At 39.2% G+C, this 17,009-nt stretch overlaps 1 protein-coding gene across 2 annotated transcripts in view; it reads right to left on the bottom strand.

The window, feature by feature from the left end:
• The window catches only part of Tbc1d5 (TBC1 domain family member 5), a 545,741-nt gene that overhangs the window by 44,558 nt on the left and 484,174 nt on the right, over nt 1-17,009 (bottom strand). For both annotated transcript variants that reach the window (XM_074043845.1, XM_074043844.1), the window contains one exon: nt 13,675-13,838. In XM_074043845.1, the coding sequence (XP_073899946.1) occupies nt 13,675-13,838 (164 nt within the window). The remainder of the gene's footprint in view (nt 1-13,674; nt 13,839-17,009) is intronic.

The following is a 17,009-nucleotide window of genomic DNA, read 5'->3' as shown; positions in this document are numbered from 1 at the left end:
ACAAAGGCCCCTGCTACCTACTGCAAGCACTGAAAGCTTCCAGAGGGGATCAGGGAAGGCCTTGTAGAACACAAGGTCCTTGAGCCAAGACTGGAAGGAATCCTACAAGTTTTGTAGCCACATGAATCATCTTGGTCAGAAGAGACAGCAGAGGAAAACAACATAGAAGTAGGAGACAGCAGGTTTGGTCTAAGGCAACTGAGTCATGCTTTCCTGAGGAGCTAGAGGGAGAACTCTTTGATGAGGTTGGACAGGGCAAGATCATCAAAGGCCTTATAGGCCATGCCTAAAATTGAAGGTTTTTTTCCTAGAGAGAAGGGCCCTCTACAGAATTCTGATGGGGAATCAGACATACACAGTGAGTAAGTTGGTGTCATGAAAGAGTTTGGATGTGTGTGCCCATTAATAAAATGGATTTCCTACAACATTCTAATTAATATGGGACTGTTATTAACTGAAATGAGAAAAATGAAGCATATAGTCTTTCTATATTCTCATTCTTCCTATTATTAAGCTGTATGCAACTTAGTATCAGAGTCAGTTCTGTTGTGAAAATGTGAATTTGTTCCAATTAGATATATTGGAGAACAATTGAGATAACCTGAATTTCACACTTGCTTATGCAAATTTCATTCTCAGTAAATGTGAGGTAACCACAGAAAACTGCATGTAACTGAACTCTGGAATGCAAGAAATGCCTTCATGTAGGCACTGCAGCTATGTGCCAGCCACCTCAGTTTAAAATGTATATTATGGAACACGCCCATGCCTCAGACCCATCAGGTTCCAGATAATACTCTTTTTCCTACCACTTCACAGTAACTCACATGCTACTATTAAATTCTTACCTGGTTTCATGTGGCATTGATTAGGTTCACTGGTGGTGTGCTCCAAGCCAATTTTCCCCATCAGCCCTGGTATTTCTGTTTTGTGTTGTTTGTTTGAGACTGGTCTCCCTATGCAGCTGAGGCTGGCCTTGAACCTATAATCCTCCTACCTCTGCCATCTGAGTACTGAAATTACAGCTGTGTGCCACCAGGTCCAGTGAGCCCTGTGGTTTTTGATGTATGACTTGGCATAGCAGTGATTTCTGGGGACATATAAACTACTTTAGAACCCACTATTCTAAAGCTAACTGTTCATCTGAAGATGAATGCATACCTCACAACCAAATTCACATATTTTTCCACAAAAATAACTTTACAGAAAAGCTTTTGTCTGCATATCATGGCAGTACTCAGAGTTAACAGAACAGAAGTGCTACTCGAACACTGACTCTCTGTAGGGGTAAGGTTGATGTTCCCAAGAGGGCCTTGCAGCTATGAGCCTCCTGATCCAAACCATAGCTGTGGGGCAGGGGATTGGGCGTGATGGGTTTAAGGCAATATCACTACCTTTGCTAGAGATAGGTCTAGGAATCTTTGCCAATGAAACAAAGTTCTTGATGAGTGGCTTGTGAAAACGTCTTTAATATAAGGTTGCTGTATTTAGAAATAAGAACATAGGATATATAGCTAATTTGAATTTCAGATAAACAAAGAATAATTTTTTAGTATATGTCTCAAATATTTCTCAGTACTTATACCAAAAAAATGACTCCTTATTGATCTCAAATTCAAATTTAACTGTGTATGTTGTATCTGACAGCCCTATCTTGAGAGGACATCCCAGGAAGACATGGTCTATGCTTCTCTGGATGTTGGTGAATGGGCACGGTGTCTCCAAGTGTTGCAGCTGGCTTGCTTCCAACCTGGAGAAGGACCTGTTCTGGGCAGAGCAGAGAGGTAAGCAAGAACTTGGGTCCTTGAAGACACTGATGAGCTTCTAAATCAGTAGTTCCAAACCTTGTCTACATATTGGAATGACCTGGGAAACTTAATAATTATCAATGCCCAGGCCTCAGCTCAGATTCTGATTCAGTTCTTCTTTTGTCTATATTGCTTTAAAAATCCCTAGGTGATTCTAATATGCAGGCAAGAATGGGAATTCCTTTGGACTTATTTGAACTAATAACTTTCCTGGTTGTTGGAATGAGTTTGAGTCAGAATTTCTATTACATGTAGCTTAAAGCATCCTAAATAGAACAGTCTGTTTCTTTTGAGTAAAATGCAAAGTCCAGCATTTGAATGTTCTTTAATTAGAACATTTTGGAAATTTAAATATTAATTCCCAGCAAAAGTACTAGGCCTGCTCATTTACTTAAGAAAAAAAAAAATGCTGGATGCGCCTGTAATCCTAGCTTCTCAGGGGGCAGACATCAAGAGGATTGTGGTTCAAAGCCAGCCCCAGGCAAATAGTTTGAGAGACTCTATCTCAAAAATACCCAACAACAACAAAAAAGGCTGGTGGAGTAGCTCAGGTGGTAGAGTGCCCACCTAGCAAGTGTGAGGCCCTGAATCCAATACCCTAGTACAGCCAAAAAAAAAAAAAAAAAAAAAAAAAAAAAGAGAGAGAGATCACATACCTGTCTACTAACCTTCTAACTTCCTCCTCCACTTTTATTTTCTTTTGGTAATGCCTCACATCAAACCCAGGGTCTTGCACATGCTAGGCAAGCACAAGTGAGCTATGCTTTAGCCCCAAACCTAATTCTGAAGATCTTCATCAAGAATGTCAAAAGTCAGGAGGTAGCAGGGAAAGGGGGTAAGAGGATGAACACAGTACAAATAATATGGACACATGTATGTAAATACAAAAATGATACCTGTTGAAACTGTTCCAGGAATCAAGGGAGGGGGTGAATTCAAGTATGATAGATCTGATACACTGTAAGAACCTTTGTAAATGCCACAATGTACCCCCACCCAGCACAGCAATAAAGGAAAAAAAAAAAAAAAGAAACAAAAAGGGCACTGGTGGCCTGTAGTCTCAACACTTGAGAGTCAGGCAGGAGGAACTCAAGTTTGAGAACAGCCTGGGCTATACGAAATAAGAACGTTAATTCTTTAACACTGGATAATATTAGTCTAACTGCTGTCTAGAGCTGAACTTAAGATTTCCATAAACATTAACATCACACAGAAATACCATGTTGATTTCATTCTTAGTTTCTTCCATTTTATTTTCAAAAGTAGTTTTCTTGGTATTTAATGGAATAAGTATTGTTATATCATGATGACTGAATAAGACCTGCATGTAGAGTACACAAATATGCTTCAAATCCCAAAGATTTCCAAGAATCCAGACTGGGAGCATCCTGAAGTTAAGCAATTTGACACCACTTCTCACTGTTTACTCTACATTTATTGGGGCACTGTTCTGTGTTTGAGGTCTCCTTCAATTTTTGGACCTCATGGTAGTGGGTGTACATGTGTACATGGGCAGGTTGATGATGCAATTTACAAGTTCTTTACTTGTTAATGGAACCCTTGAGTTATCTGAAGTAACACATGAAAGCATTCAGGTAAATGTTATGAACTGTCCTCTCTTTGTGAAAGCCCAAAGGAAGTGATAACCTGGAGATGATCCAAGACGCTGGTCTGAAAGGCCCTCCCTACTGCAAGGACAAGGCCTGGTTGGATGTGGTTTACTTAATTCGATCAGGCCATATTTATGAGTTCATCAAAGAAGCAAAGTAGGAAAGACAGGAACTTTAAAATGAACAGGAATAACAAAGGTGAAAAAACGCAATTAGGAGCACTATTAGACAGGAATCAGAGAATCTAGTCCTGAGTCTATAAATAAATGGTGGGAGGGAAGGGAGAGGAGGAAGATTCCCCTTCCACAACTGCTTTTCAAGTCTAGGCAATTTTCTTTATTCCTTTCTATTGATAACGTTCTTGGATTTAATATAAATCCAATTTGTTCTTGACTATTACAAACATCATACTTCGAGTTGCTGATATTACATTTCCTGCTCTCCAAAGTAACTTTGGAAAATGGCATTTTGAGTAGAAAGGAGAAGGCTATAGCTAGAATTCTACATAAACACTGTACAAGAATTCTGAGGGAAATTGTCATTATTTTAAGTAAAAAAGATGTCTTAAGAATCTGATTATATTATCTTTTGGTGATCTGTATGTTCGAGGTATTTAAAATCCTTTAGACATATTGTAATGTCAGGGCTGAGAGGGGTCATATTTATTGTCTTTAAAAAAATTATTTGTGGGCTGGGCACAGTGGCTCGCCCCTGTAATTCCTAGCTACTTGGAGGCAGAGATTTGGGAGGACTGTGGTTCAAGGCCAGCCTGGGCAAAAAGTTGGCAAGACCCCATCTTGACCAATAAAAATGCAAATCAAAACTGCACTAAAATTCTATCTCATCCCAGTCAGATTGGCAATCTTCAAGAAAACAAACAAACTGGGCATCAGTGGCTACGCCTGTAATCCTAGCTACTCAGGAGGCAGAGATCTGGAGGACCATGGATTGAGACTAGCCCGGACAAATAGTTTGACAGACCCTATCTCAAAAATAAAAATACACACAAAAAAAGTGCTCAAGTGGTAGAGCACCTGCCAAGCAAGCATGAGAGTGAGTTCATTAAAAAAAAAGAAAACAACAAGTGCTGGCAAGGATGCAGGGTTGGGAGGGAACCCTCATATGCTGTTGGTGGGACAGTAAACTAGTGCAATCGCTATGGAAATTAGTTTGGAGGTTCCTCACAAAACTAAAAATAGACTTACCACCACAGACTGGCAGATTGGCTCAAATGGTAGAGTGTCTACCTAGCCATGTATGAGGCCTTGAGTTCAAACCTCAGTACTGCCAACAAACAAACAAACAAACAAATGAACGAACAAAGAAAAACATATCTAGAATTTATGCTGGGTGCTGGTGGCTCACGCCTTGTAACCCTAGCTACTCAGGAGGCAGAGATTAGGAGGATTGCGGTTGGAAGCCAGCCCAGGCAAATAGTTCGTGAGACCCTATCTCAAAAAACCTTCCACAAAACTAGGACTGGGGAGTGGCTCAAGATGAAGTTCAAGCCTCAGTACCTTGCACACACACACACACACACACACACACACACACACAAGACCCTGACATACACTCTTGGACATGCATCCAAAGGAGTATAAATCAATATACTATTGCAGCTCTCTTAACAATAACCAAACTGTGGAAAGAGATGAGATAACCAATGAATGGATAAAAAAAAGCATACGGCATATACCATGGAATATTACTCAGCCATAAATAAAAGTGAAATGATGTCATCTGCAGGAAAATGGATGGAAGTGGACATCTCATGCTGAGCAAGACAAGCTGAAAGGGCCAAAGATCACACGTTCTCACTCATTTGTGGAACCTAGACCTAAAATGGTGATGATAATGATGATGCTAATAATAATAATAATAGGATATGAATGTATATGGGAGACTGGAGGAATCAGCTGGAGGGGAAAGGAAAGGATAGGTGCAGAGGGTGGAAGAACACTATAGCTATACATATGAAGACAGAATAATAAAACCCATCAAACAACGAAAAAAGGGAGGGGAAAAATGTGAAATGAGAATACAATGGAGGGGGTGGACTTGTTCAAGGTACATCGCGTGCCTGTCTGGAATTATCACAATGAATTCCCTCTTACTCTTAATGTATGCTAATTAAAAATAAAAATAAATTGAAAAAAAAAAGCTGGGTATGGTGGCATGAGCCATCCCAGCTACACAGAAAATGTAACTAGGAGGATTCTGTCCAGGCCAGCCTGGGCATAAATGTGAGCCCCTATTTGAAAATAATTACAGCAAAAGAAAGGGGCAGGGGCATGGCTCAAATGGTAGAGTGCCTACTGCATAAGAGAAGACCTTGACCTCAATCCTCAGTATCACCAGAAAAAAATATTGTGACCAATTCTATTTCACAGGCAAACAACCCATACAAAGTTAAGTGTATATGAGTCAATCCACTAGTCTAATCAAATACAACTATAGCAAAGTTAATCAGATGCATTTGTAATGATAGACATGCTTATAAAGAGGATTAACAAGGTACAAATGAGGAACTTGGTGTAAATCACTACACTCAGTGTTATTCTTATGGTCTAATGAATGTGCTTTTTTTTCTCATCTTATTATTTTTTCATGTTAGTGATAACATGTTCTCTTAGTACTACAGAAGATTTTGTGCTTTACCATTATTATCAAACACAGAAAGATCCTGGATTTTTCCAACTGCAGTTCCTTTTTCACTAACCTAAAAGCTTCATTAACCTAAAACATGCTTTTAATTAGGAAGAGTCAACCTTTTCCAGTGTAAGACTCGGAGAGTGGGTATTTCTATTGTAAAGACAAAAAAAGAACCCTTTTCTAGGTAACTGTAGCCCCCAGACCAGGATATGCTGCTTATGAACAGAACATGGTCTGGGTTTTGGCTCCTTTCTGTCATGCTTCAAATTTCTGGTGCTTACCTTAACCTGCAATACTTCTAGGTGTATGAATATCTGACACATGGGCACCTTGGGGCACCAAGCTAGGAGGGAAAAGAACAGAGTTCAGGGAAAGAGAGGAAGCTCTGGTAAAGGTGCCCAAGTCTCTGATTGACTCTCTGTGCATAGGAGAGAAAACAGTTATGAGAAAACCAAAAAAAGTATTTTTTTTGCCTCAAGGTTTCAGGTACAAGGTGAAGGTTGTCTGTCTGTCTGATACAGATCTCCTCCTCCTTTGTTCAGTAGGCCTCGAATTCCTCTAACAGGAGCAATGCTTAAATTCTTTCTGGAATGAAAACCCTGTGGATTAATATTTTATAACTTCCCAGGAAAGTTAATATGGGTGTTTTAAAGAATATATGATGAGATGCTAGGGACAGAAGATTTAAAAAGGAAGACACTGTGTAGGAGAGGAACAACATTACAGGCTCTAAATCTGCCCTCTGGCCTTGGCTGACTTCCATCTGCAAAGGGTAATTCAAAGCCCTCATTTCCCTCTCAGCTGTGTACATGTGCACTTTAGGGCACAAGTAACTGTCCTCAAGGCACTTTGGCACCAAACGAATACATAAACTTAGTTTCCAGAAAGGTCATTGGAAGGAAGCAAATGTTATCAATGACACATTTAATTTAGCATGATTCAAATCCACAGGAATTTCTATCTAGGCACTGTAAATATAATTGCTTTGCTTGAGTTCTCCTCCAACCATTGTCTACTGCCTCCAGGGCAGTGTTCAGCATGGTACAATCTGGCATCTTCACATGTTATGCAGATGATGGAGATGAAGACAAATGATGCAGAAAGAAGGCCCAGCATGAAGGGATGAGCATCTCACTTGCCCCAAAGGGCACTGTCCTACAAAGAGTCTTATGATGAAGATGAGGCACTTCCTCATCTTCCTCATCTATGAAAGAATCATAGTCTTCTTGTACTTTTGGTTTAAAATTAATTTATTGAAGCACAAACAAGTTAAAAGGTTGGTAGCAAAAATCCATTTATAAAAGCTATGTTATAAGCTGTGGAAAACAGAGTTCATGGTGATGTTCCCTTTGTGGTTCACAGTTCTCTGCACTTGGAACTACACTAACTGCGTGAGGCAAAAGATGAAGCTGGAAGCAAGGAATTCATCCACAAAGATGTAAAGGCTACTCTTCCTGATGGACAGATTGTAAACAGGGTTCCAAGGAGTAACTAAATGGCATGCTTCAAATGTGAGTTAACTTGGCATGAGATTAAAATTCCTATCGTAAAATTTAAAAGAAGCTAGAAAAGTTGCTGATGTCTAACTTCATCTTCTATCTGTTCATTTTAATAAACTACATTAAATTGAAATGTGCTTTGAATGGGACTATATTTTAATACTGCTATCATTAACATTATTGACTAAACAAAGAGATTATGAATGTGTATACAAATACTTACAAGTTGAAAAATCCTATAGTTGAATGAACTGTATATGTCAGCTTTTGATTCTATCCAGTAGCCCATAAAGAAATCCATTATAATCAGTACTTTCCACATAATATGGGTTCCTAGGAAGTATATGTCATTGACTTTAAAGAAAATCAGATAACTAGGAAAATTCTGATGTCCTGGGAAAGCCTCTCTGCTCAATTTCTCTTCCATCCATCAATTTAACTCAAGTTGCCGGAAAATCTACCACTAAAACATGAAGATTACAAAGAAACCATCTCTTTTCAAATGCCAACGATTCAGCAAAGGCTAAGATAAACAATGAACTTGCAACTGACTGGCTATTAAGTTGTTGGTTGCCTTATCATCTCCCCTTTTAGCCTGTTCACACAGCCATGGGCTTCTCTTAATCTTTCACCTTTACACAGATAGGTTTACTCATGAGCATGGCATTTAATTCTGGCCAACTTAATGAGAAGAAAAGCCTGTTGAAGAACTCTCTGGAAAGGGTGGTTTTTTATGTGTGTGTGTATGTTTGTGTGTGTGTGTGTATATACACCTTTGTTACTCATAAGGTATGTAATCATAAAATATCTCTCATGCTGATATTTTTACTTAGTTACTTAACTTTTCCTCCTCCCCCAACTTCAGTGTAAGCATCCTTATCATGACTATTCTCCTACATTCCTTACACAAACAAAATGTCTTAAATTCAAAATTTTAGAATATGGCCTGAAGTAGATTAGTCAAGGTTCACGTTGTCTGTACTTCCAGAGTAAGTAAGAATCTTCTTTTAAATTGTTTTCATTCACCCACCACTTCTTGTTATTCTGCCATGATAAAAAAAAAAGAGCAACAAATTCTATTCGTATGACCATGGTAATGTATGTTCAAAGTATCACAGGGCAAAGAAGAGTGCATGAAAGGGTATAAATACAAGGATGAGAACCCCTCAGAAATGCTATGTGTCCTCAGGTGCTGGGTAACTCATTATGCACCTTGTTTTATGCAGGGATATCTAGAGCAGGTCAGCACAGATTGTGAATTGTTTGCCCTAAATCAGGCCTTAAATGAGAAAGACGGGACCACATAAACTGATTCAAAATATGCATTTGGTGTGGCCCATACCTTTGGAAAAATCTGGATGAAACGGGGCTTAATCAATAGCAAGGGCCACGACTTGGTACATGGTACTTGGTACAACAAGTATTAGCCTAAAATTACCTGAAGAAATAGCCATAGTCCATGTGCCAGATCACCAAAAGAGGGTACACTTTGAGACTCGGGAAAATTCTTTTGCAACAAAACAGGCTGCTCTCACCCCTGAGGCCCCAGTCTTTTGTCTCATTCCGCACCTCCCTGCTCCTCACATCACCCCTATCTTTACCCCCTCTGAGGAAGAAGAACAACAACAAAAAACAACTTGGGGCAATCAGGACTGAATAGGGAAAATGGGTTCTCCTCAATGGGAGGGAAATGATCTGAGAGCCCCTAATGAAAGGACTCCTTACCCATCTCCATCAGGGGAGCCACTGGGCCCCCAAGCCATGTGTGATGCAGTTTTGCAAGCCTATACACTAGCCAAACAAGTATCAGAAGAATGTCTTAGGTTATTACTAGAAAACATTATCCCAAGGTTTGGGGTTATAGAATAGATAGACTCAGACAATGGGAGTCATTTCACTGCCAATGTCTTTAAGGGACTTATGAAAGCTCTAGAGACCAAACAGGAATATCATACTCCCTGGCATCCACCTTCCTAAGAGAGAGTTGAAAGAATAAATCAGACTCAAAAAAAAAAAACAAACAAACAAAAAAAAAAAACCACAAACAACTTACTAAATTTGCTTTAGAGACCAGATTGTCTTAGACTAAATGTCTTCTCATAGCACTACTCAGAATTGGGACAGTCCTTTGGAAGGACATTGGTCTCTCCCCTTATGAAATGCTTTATGGGCTTCCTTACCTTAGCTCTGTTACTGATGTACCTTCCTTTGAAACCAGACTATTTCCTCAAAAATTATATACTTGGATTGTCCTCTACTTTACTTTGTTTTAGGAAGAAAGGATTGTTAGCACAGACTCCTCCACTTGACTTTCTTGTTCACCTATACCAGCCTGGCGACTATGTGCTAATCAAGACCTGGAAAGAAAATAAGCTTGAGCCAGCTCGGGACAGACCCTTTCTGGTCCTGCTGACCATGGAGACAGCCATCCACACCACGGAGCAGGGATGGACTCATCATACCTGGGTAAAGAAGGTGCCCTCACCTGACCAGAAGGAACAATGGGCTGTGCTCTCACATCCAGGCAACACCAAAGTGACTTTAAAAATACTATAGTCAAAATATTCTTTCTCTTTCGTTTGGGAAATGGTATGCTTATTATTAACATAACTCAGAGTTACTTTTCCCTTAACTGTTGAATTTGATGCAAGCCAGATCCTTCCTTGTGGATCCAACTCCAGCTCCAAGGATATTCCTTTTATATGTGCCCCGTCCCAGAATCCACAGGGAAGCTGGTATCTGTCCAGAGTGGACGGATGTAAGGTAAAACACTGGGTATAAAGGATACACTTCTCCCTTTTGTGACAATCCTAAGGACTGGACCAGACCCCACGGCACTGGAAAGATTCCAATTTCCAATTTCTACCATCTAGAACAATCAACAGTCTTTTAGCAGACTACAGTCAAAATTAACATACCCCTCTCCTACTTGTAAAGATAAATAATATAACTGACTTAGATCAGTCACAGACAGTCCTTGGAGTATGACACAAGGACCATCTATATTTCGTAGATATGGGTTGCGGCAGATGTCTCAGGGACAGACCCGTTAGGTACCTTTAAGCTCCCAACCCCTCCTAGGTGACACCCAGTTCTACCTCCACGTTTGTACAACAATCGAACTCAGTTCAGTCAAGGACCTAAGACAAACTGTGGCTATTAAAATTGGGTACAGGGATACAAATGCTTGGATAAATGGATAAAATGCTGTCCACACATTAAATAAAAGCGATTACTATGTTTGTATTACTGGGAGGCCAGAGTCTCAGGTGGTTCCATTTTCATTAGGATGGTCCTTGGACCCAGATGCATTGCATGTTGGCTGTGTTTCAGGATGCCAAGGCTTGGGGGCAACAAATCCTGCTGAACACTATCACTACTGTTCCCAGAGGTAGAGGTCCTACGGGTCAGCCCCTGAGGACTATTAGGCCACCCACCCTAGAGGTCAATTATACCCCATGTCTCACCAGACGGGGCGGATGACTGACAAACGTGGGAAACCTGACAGGATGCAGTGAAAGCCAGTCCTTCAACAGCCTCATAAACCAGTCCACACTCTCGGTGGGCAGAGCTGATGTCTAGTAGTATTGTAGAGGACTTTTACTTGAGACTCTCCTAGGTAACTGGGCAGGCACCTGTGCTTTGGTGCAGTTGGCAATCCCTTTCATCCTAGCATTTAGATCCCCAGCCCATGCCACAACATCTAGAAAAAGGGAGAAGTTTCCATACCAAATAATACAGCCCCTGAAGGAACTATTACTAAGGCCCAACAGGGATTAACTTCCCTATCTAACAAGCTAGCTGAAAAGTCAGATATAAATGATCCCTTCACTGACTTAATGGAAATTGGGTTGGGAGATGGAAGGGCTGGATGACCTCAATTCTAACCTCCTTGATCGTAGTGGCTGGAGTTTTAATTTTAGTAGGATGCTGCATAATTCCTTGTGTCCGAGGACTAATACAACGGTTAATTGAGACAGCCCTCACCAAACAATCATCCCTGCCCTACCAGAATAACTTGTTTCTATTAGAAATGCAGGAACATGAGAGCCAGCAGCTCCTAAATGAATTTGAAGAAAAGAATTTAAATTAAAAGAGGGGGAAATTGTAAGAAAAATGATCTTTGCTATCAAAGTATTTGTTACCCTCTTAGATTACTTAAAAATTCCTCATGTCACCATCTTAAGTGACTTGTATGTTTAAAGGGTCCTTGCTTCTTCTTCTGGGTTCCTGTACAACTCTATTGCCCACCAAACTGCATGTCTTAACCCATCCTCTAAGCCTTTTAGCCAACAGTGAAAGACTGTGAACCTTTGACCTGGACAAATCCCAGGTGAGGGGCAGGTATGACTGCGTCAGGGATATAAGGAGCAGCCACTGTCAGCCATTGTGTGCTTGCACGTTGCTTAGCTGGAGTGAGAACATGCTTGCACCCTTTTGATCAAGAGAAATTGCCTTGTCAAGATTTTCTGTCTCTTGTATGTCTGTTTTTGGCACTGGGGGATTATTAATTCTAACAGGGCGTACACCTTGAGCCACTCCACCAGACCTTTGTTGTGATGTTGTTTTTTTTTTTTTTTTTTTTGACATAGGGTCTTGCAAAATGTTTGCCCAGGCTGGTTTTGAACCATGATCCTCCAGATCTCTACCTCTTAAAAGTAGCTGGGATTCCAGGTGTGAGTCACTGGCACCTGCCTCTCTGCTGTTTTCTTATTGAGGTTTTAACTGCCTGTATTTTCCCTGAAGGAGAGTTTTAGGCGGTAGCAGAGGTAATGCTTGCATTGAAGGTGCCATCTTTAAACAAAAGTTCCATCTTGTTCTTTCATAGATTACAGAACTGCAGTTCCTAGATGCTGAAAGGGGTCCTAAGAGAGCATTAGAGTTCACAAGAACTCTTCCCTTCCAAGAGCAAAGTACAGTCCTGTGTCACGTAATGATGCTGTGGTCATTGATGGATCACATATATGACAGTGGTCCCATATAATTATATCGTAATGACATCATAGCCACATCTTAGTTTTTGTAAGTACACTCGATGATGTTCATATAACAACTAAATGGCCTAACAAAGCACTTCTCACAAAGTAGTCCCCTCATCGTATGATGTGTAACTGTATATTGCTTAATTTGCAAATGGGGTGGATGAAACACTAGGAAGCTGAGTGTCTTACTCAAGGAAATTCAAAGTTATACAGGTACATATTACACTTTGCTTTTCTAATTTAGGACCATTTCACCCACAGCCAGATCTTTTATTACCTGTACATCCTATCCTCTTGCAGTGGGCAAATGAGTTCTTCACGTCAAACTATTAGATGTTGAACTAGTTTTAAGATATGGTTAAATATGAAGTTGGTTTATAAAAATTTTAGACACAACAAGACTTTAAAGCAGGTGATATGCTTTAAATATGTCCTTTTGAGAAATGTATACAAAGGATCTTATGCATAAACTATCAAAACACCATAATTTAAATGTAGTTCTTACAGCATTTTAAAACAAATGGTAAAATAATTATTTTTAATTTTGAAGAAATACTTAAAATGGAAAAATCAGTTTGGCTTATTTCAAGTGTCATAATCTCCCATTGGTATAATGTTATCTCTTAAATTTTTGGAAAAAACTAACTTCTTTTAGAAAAAAACCTAACCAACCAGACTTTGATGAGGTCTGTATTATGGTCTGATGCCATTCCTCTAGCAATCCTGGTTCCTCCTCCTCTTTCACAGGTGCTGCTCCCCAATAAACCTTTCGTACTTCTAATTCCATCTCAGTTTGTGCTTCCTAAAGAAACAAGTCTGTAATGTGTGATATTGTTGCTGAGTCTCGAAGTATAACAGGCTTTGACAAAAAGGCATTTGTACAGTACAAAGAAATTCAACTTATTTTAAAGTGACACTATCTTTTTTCCAGATTCAAGCCATAGTTTTGACATATCACTAAATTATAATGACAAAATTCAGATACTTTTGATACAGTAATTTGTTTTAGTTCACAGAAGTTCTGAGAACATTATAGAGCTAGCATTAGAGAAGCTTTATAAATGTAGCAAGATAGAGGAAAATAAAGGATAAAGAACCAAATAAACTGTCCCAAAATACTTACAGATTCTTTTCTGCCCATAGTTTTGCTGTGTGAGCGGGAGCGAGAGATGTTGCTAAAAAAGGAATCTTTTTTAGTAGCAGATGAAGGCGGGGAGCCAGTGAATTCTCTTCCTCCAGGCAAACTCTCAATGCTTGGAGATGAGCTGATGTTTTTAGAACTCTGTCCTGTAAGGAAAATTAAGAAGCAATAATGAAACACCAGATTTTTTCACTAAGCTATTCAAACAATTAGTTTTAATAAAGGGTGATCAGTTATGAGACCACCTTGTTTACACTGCCCAAATAAAGATGCTGTGGAGTATTCAGAGGTATGCATTTTTGTGCAGAAGAAATACCAGTTTTTTATAACAATGAAGTGCCACTATGGTTTTCTACATGTCATTTATACTACACAGTCCATGCATATTTTTAAAAAAATAAACCTAAAAAATTCAATCTCCAGAAATCAATGGTTAAATGACTATTTTCCCTAATGAAATGATCCCTTAATTGTAGAAACAGGACCTACTATACTATATATTATACTATTAACATTTGAAAAAAAGTATACATCACTCACAAAAAAAGCCTCTTCCCCTTTCCTTAATTGTAGAACAGATGCATGGCAATCACCAAACTGGAAATGGGACAAGGTGTTGGCTCCTAGGGCCTTTTCCTAGACCTGTGCCCTTATTACAGTGGATTCATCTGTAGTTCGCAGCACAAGTAATAACAACAGATGTTTCATATAGTAATCTCCAACCATTGGTTGGTAAGTATAAAAAGTTATCATATTATGGTTGGGCTAGCACCTCTCTACCCCCAGTTTTCTGTCTCTGATCTCAAGAGAATTCTATTCCACTGAAGCCTCCTCTGTATCAGATACTAGGGATTCAGAGTGGGTTTCTGTTTTCTAATGAGTTCAGAACCTAGTGGGGAGTAGGGGTAAATGTTCCCAAGAGTGGTCAATGAACGCTGTCTCTGTCTCAGGAGAAAGCTATTACCTTTTCCTTGGGATAGAGGAGGGAATTAAGGCACATTTTGGAGAGACATGGTAGATTTGGAGGTGCTGATACCTCCCTTTTAAGGAAATACTTGTTGCCTCAAGAAATAAGGTTAGCTAACCACCTCCAGGTGAGAGACTGTTCAGGATCTGCCTCAGGTTCTAACCCAAATTCATGCTCTTCTTGGGGGTGGTTCTCAGCTACTGATAGGATGCTGGGACTATCTATTTCCATTATCTCCATCCCTCAGAGAATTCCTCTAATAGAAATCTTAGGGGCAGAAGCTCCCTGTGGAGTTGGCGGAGATTTCTGTGTGGTCTGGATTATGGTCTGATGCTAACCCTCTGCCCAATCCTGGTTCCTCCTCTTTTCTTTCGTAGGAGTTTACCACTAAATCTTTTGTACTTCTAACTCTATCCAGTGTCTGCTTCTTAAAGAACCAAGCCTGTGATGAGTGATATTGGAGCTTGGAGCTGGGCCTTGTATAGTGAAAGGGCCCCTGAGGTTAGGAAAGGGCAGAGAAGAACTGATCCCATGGCCCCAAAGCATCTTATGCTTACTTCAGGGGATAAAATATGAAAATTCCCTCCTACCCAGGCCTTCACTTCTTCCCTTCTCTGCCTCTATGCTTCCACCCACCTCCAGGGCTCTGGGCCTTAGCTTCCTTGGGTTATCTGTTCATGGCAATGATCTTAATAGTTTAGGGTCCGAGAATATTAGAACTGAAAATATTGAAGGAACCACCTATTAGTTTATTTTCTCTTTTTAAAATCATACCACAAACATGCAGATACATTCTTACGAAAACAGATGAAATGTGAAAGCTCCCTTTTCAGAAATAACAATTTTATTGAGATATGATAGACCATAGCATTCACCTTTTAAAAGTGTGTACTTCAGTGGGTTTTAGTATATTCACAGAGATTTGTAACTACCATCACCACTATCTAATTTTATAACAATTACATCACCTCAAAGTGAAAACATGCCAGTTAGCAGTTACTTTCAATACCACATCCACACTCCCTGGCAACTACTAATATATTTTGTCTCTATGGGTTTCTAGACATATCATATACATGGAATGACATATATGGACTTTTGTGAGCATTTATATTTTCAAGGTTCACCTATGTTTAGCATGTATCAGTACATCACTCCTTTTTATTGCCAAATAATATTCTATTCTATGGATACATCACATTTGGTTTACTCATTAACAGACATTTGGCTTATATCCAGTCCTTGGCTATTGTACTAATGCTGTTGAGCATTTGTGTAATATTTTCGAGTGGATCCATGTTTCCAATTCTCTCTGGTAGGTAAAACTGCTAGGTGAATATGGTAACTCTTTTTTTTTTGGTGAGACAGGGTTTCCCTATGTAGTCCTGGCTGGCCCCAAACTTGTAATCCTCTTGCCTCAGACTCCTGAGTGCTGCAAATACTCAAGAATCTGAGTATTTGTGGCCCACCATAACCAGCTTACCAAACAGTTTTAAAACTGGCTATAGCATTTTATATTTTCACCAGCATCGAATAAGGCTTCCAATTTCTTCACATCCTTGTTAACACTTACCAGTTGTCTTTTATTTCAGCCATCCTACAGGGTGTGAAATGGTATCTCATTGTGGTTTTGATTTGAAATTTCCCAGTAATTAATGATATTGAGTATCTTTTCCTGTGCTGATTAGATACTGGAATATCTTCTTTTGAGAATTGTTTATTCCAATCTTTTGCTTATCTTAAAAATTGAGGTATTTGTCTTTATTCTTGAGTTGTCAGAATTTTTTATATATTCTGGATACAAGTTACTTAGATATGATTTGAAAAAATTTCTCCCATTCTGTGCACTCTCTTCACCTTTTTAGCGCTGTCATTTGAAGCCAAAGTTTTTAATCGAATGAAGTCCCATTTCCCTATTTTCCTTCTGGTGCTTGTGCTCATACCTAAGAAACCACTGCCTAGCCTGAGGTCATAAAGAGTTACTTCTAAGTTTTTTTCTGGTTATAATTTTGACTCGTGCATTTAAGTCTGAGGTTCATTTTGGTATGGTGTCAAAAAGGAATTCAGTTTTGTTCTTTTGTATGTTGATAACCAGTTTTGTTAAAAAAAAAAAAAAACCAAACCAAACTATTACTTTCATATTTAGTAGTCTTGGCACACCTTGTTGAAAATCATTTTTACTATAAATTCTAAGGGTTTATTTCTATACTTACAAACTCTACTCAATTTTTATATGCTAACATTATATAGTCTTGATTACTGACTAATATGTGAGTTAGCTTGGTTTTATTTTTTCAAGATTTTTTTTTTTTTTTTTTTTTACTATTGGGAGTGCTTTGCATTTCCTGTG

This window comes from Castor canadensis, chromosome 10 (genome assembly GCF_047511655.1).
Source record: "Castor canadensis chromosome 10, mCasCan1.hap1v2, whole genome shotgun sequence".
Taxonomy (NCBI): domain Eukaryota; kingdom Metazoa; phylum Chordata; class Mammalia; order Rodentia; family Castoridae; genus Castor; species Castor canadensis.
Note: the sequence above shows the minus strand (reverse complement) of the source record. Positions and strands in the feature narration are given on the sequence as shown.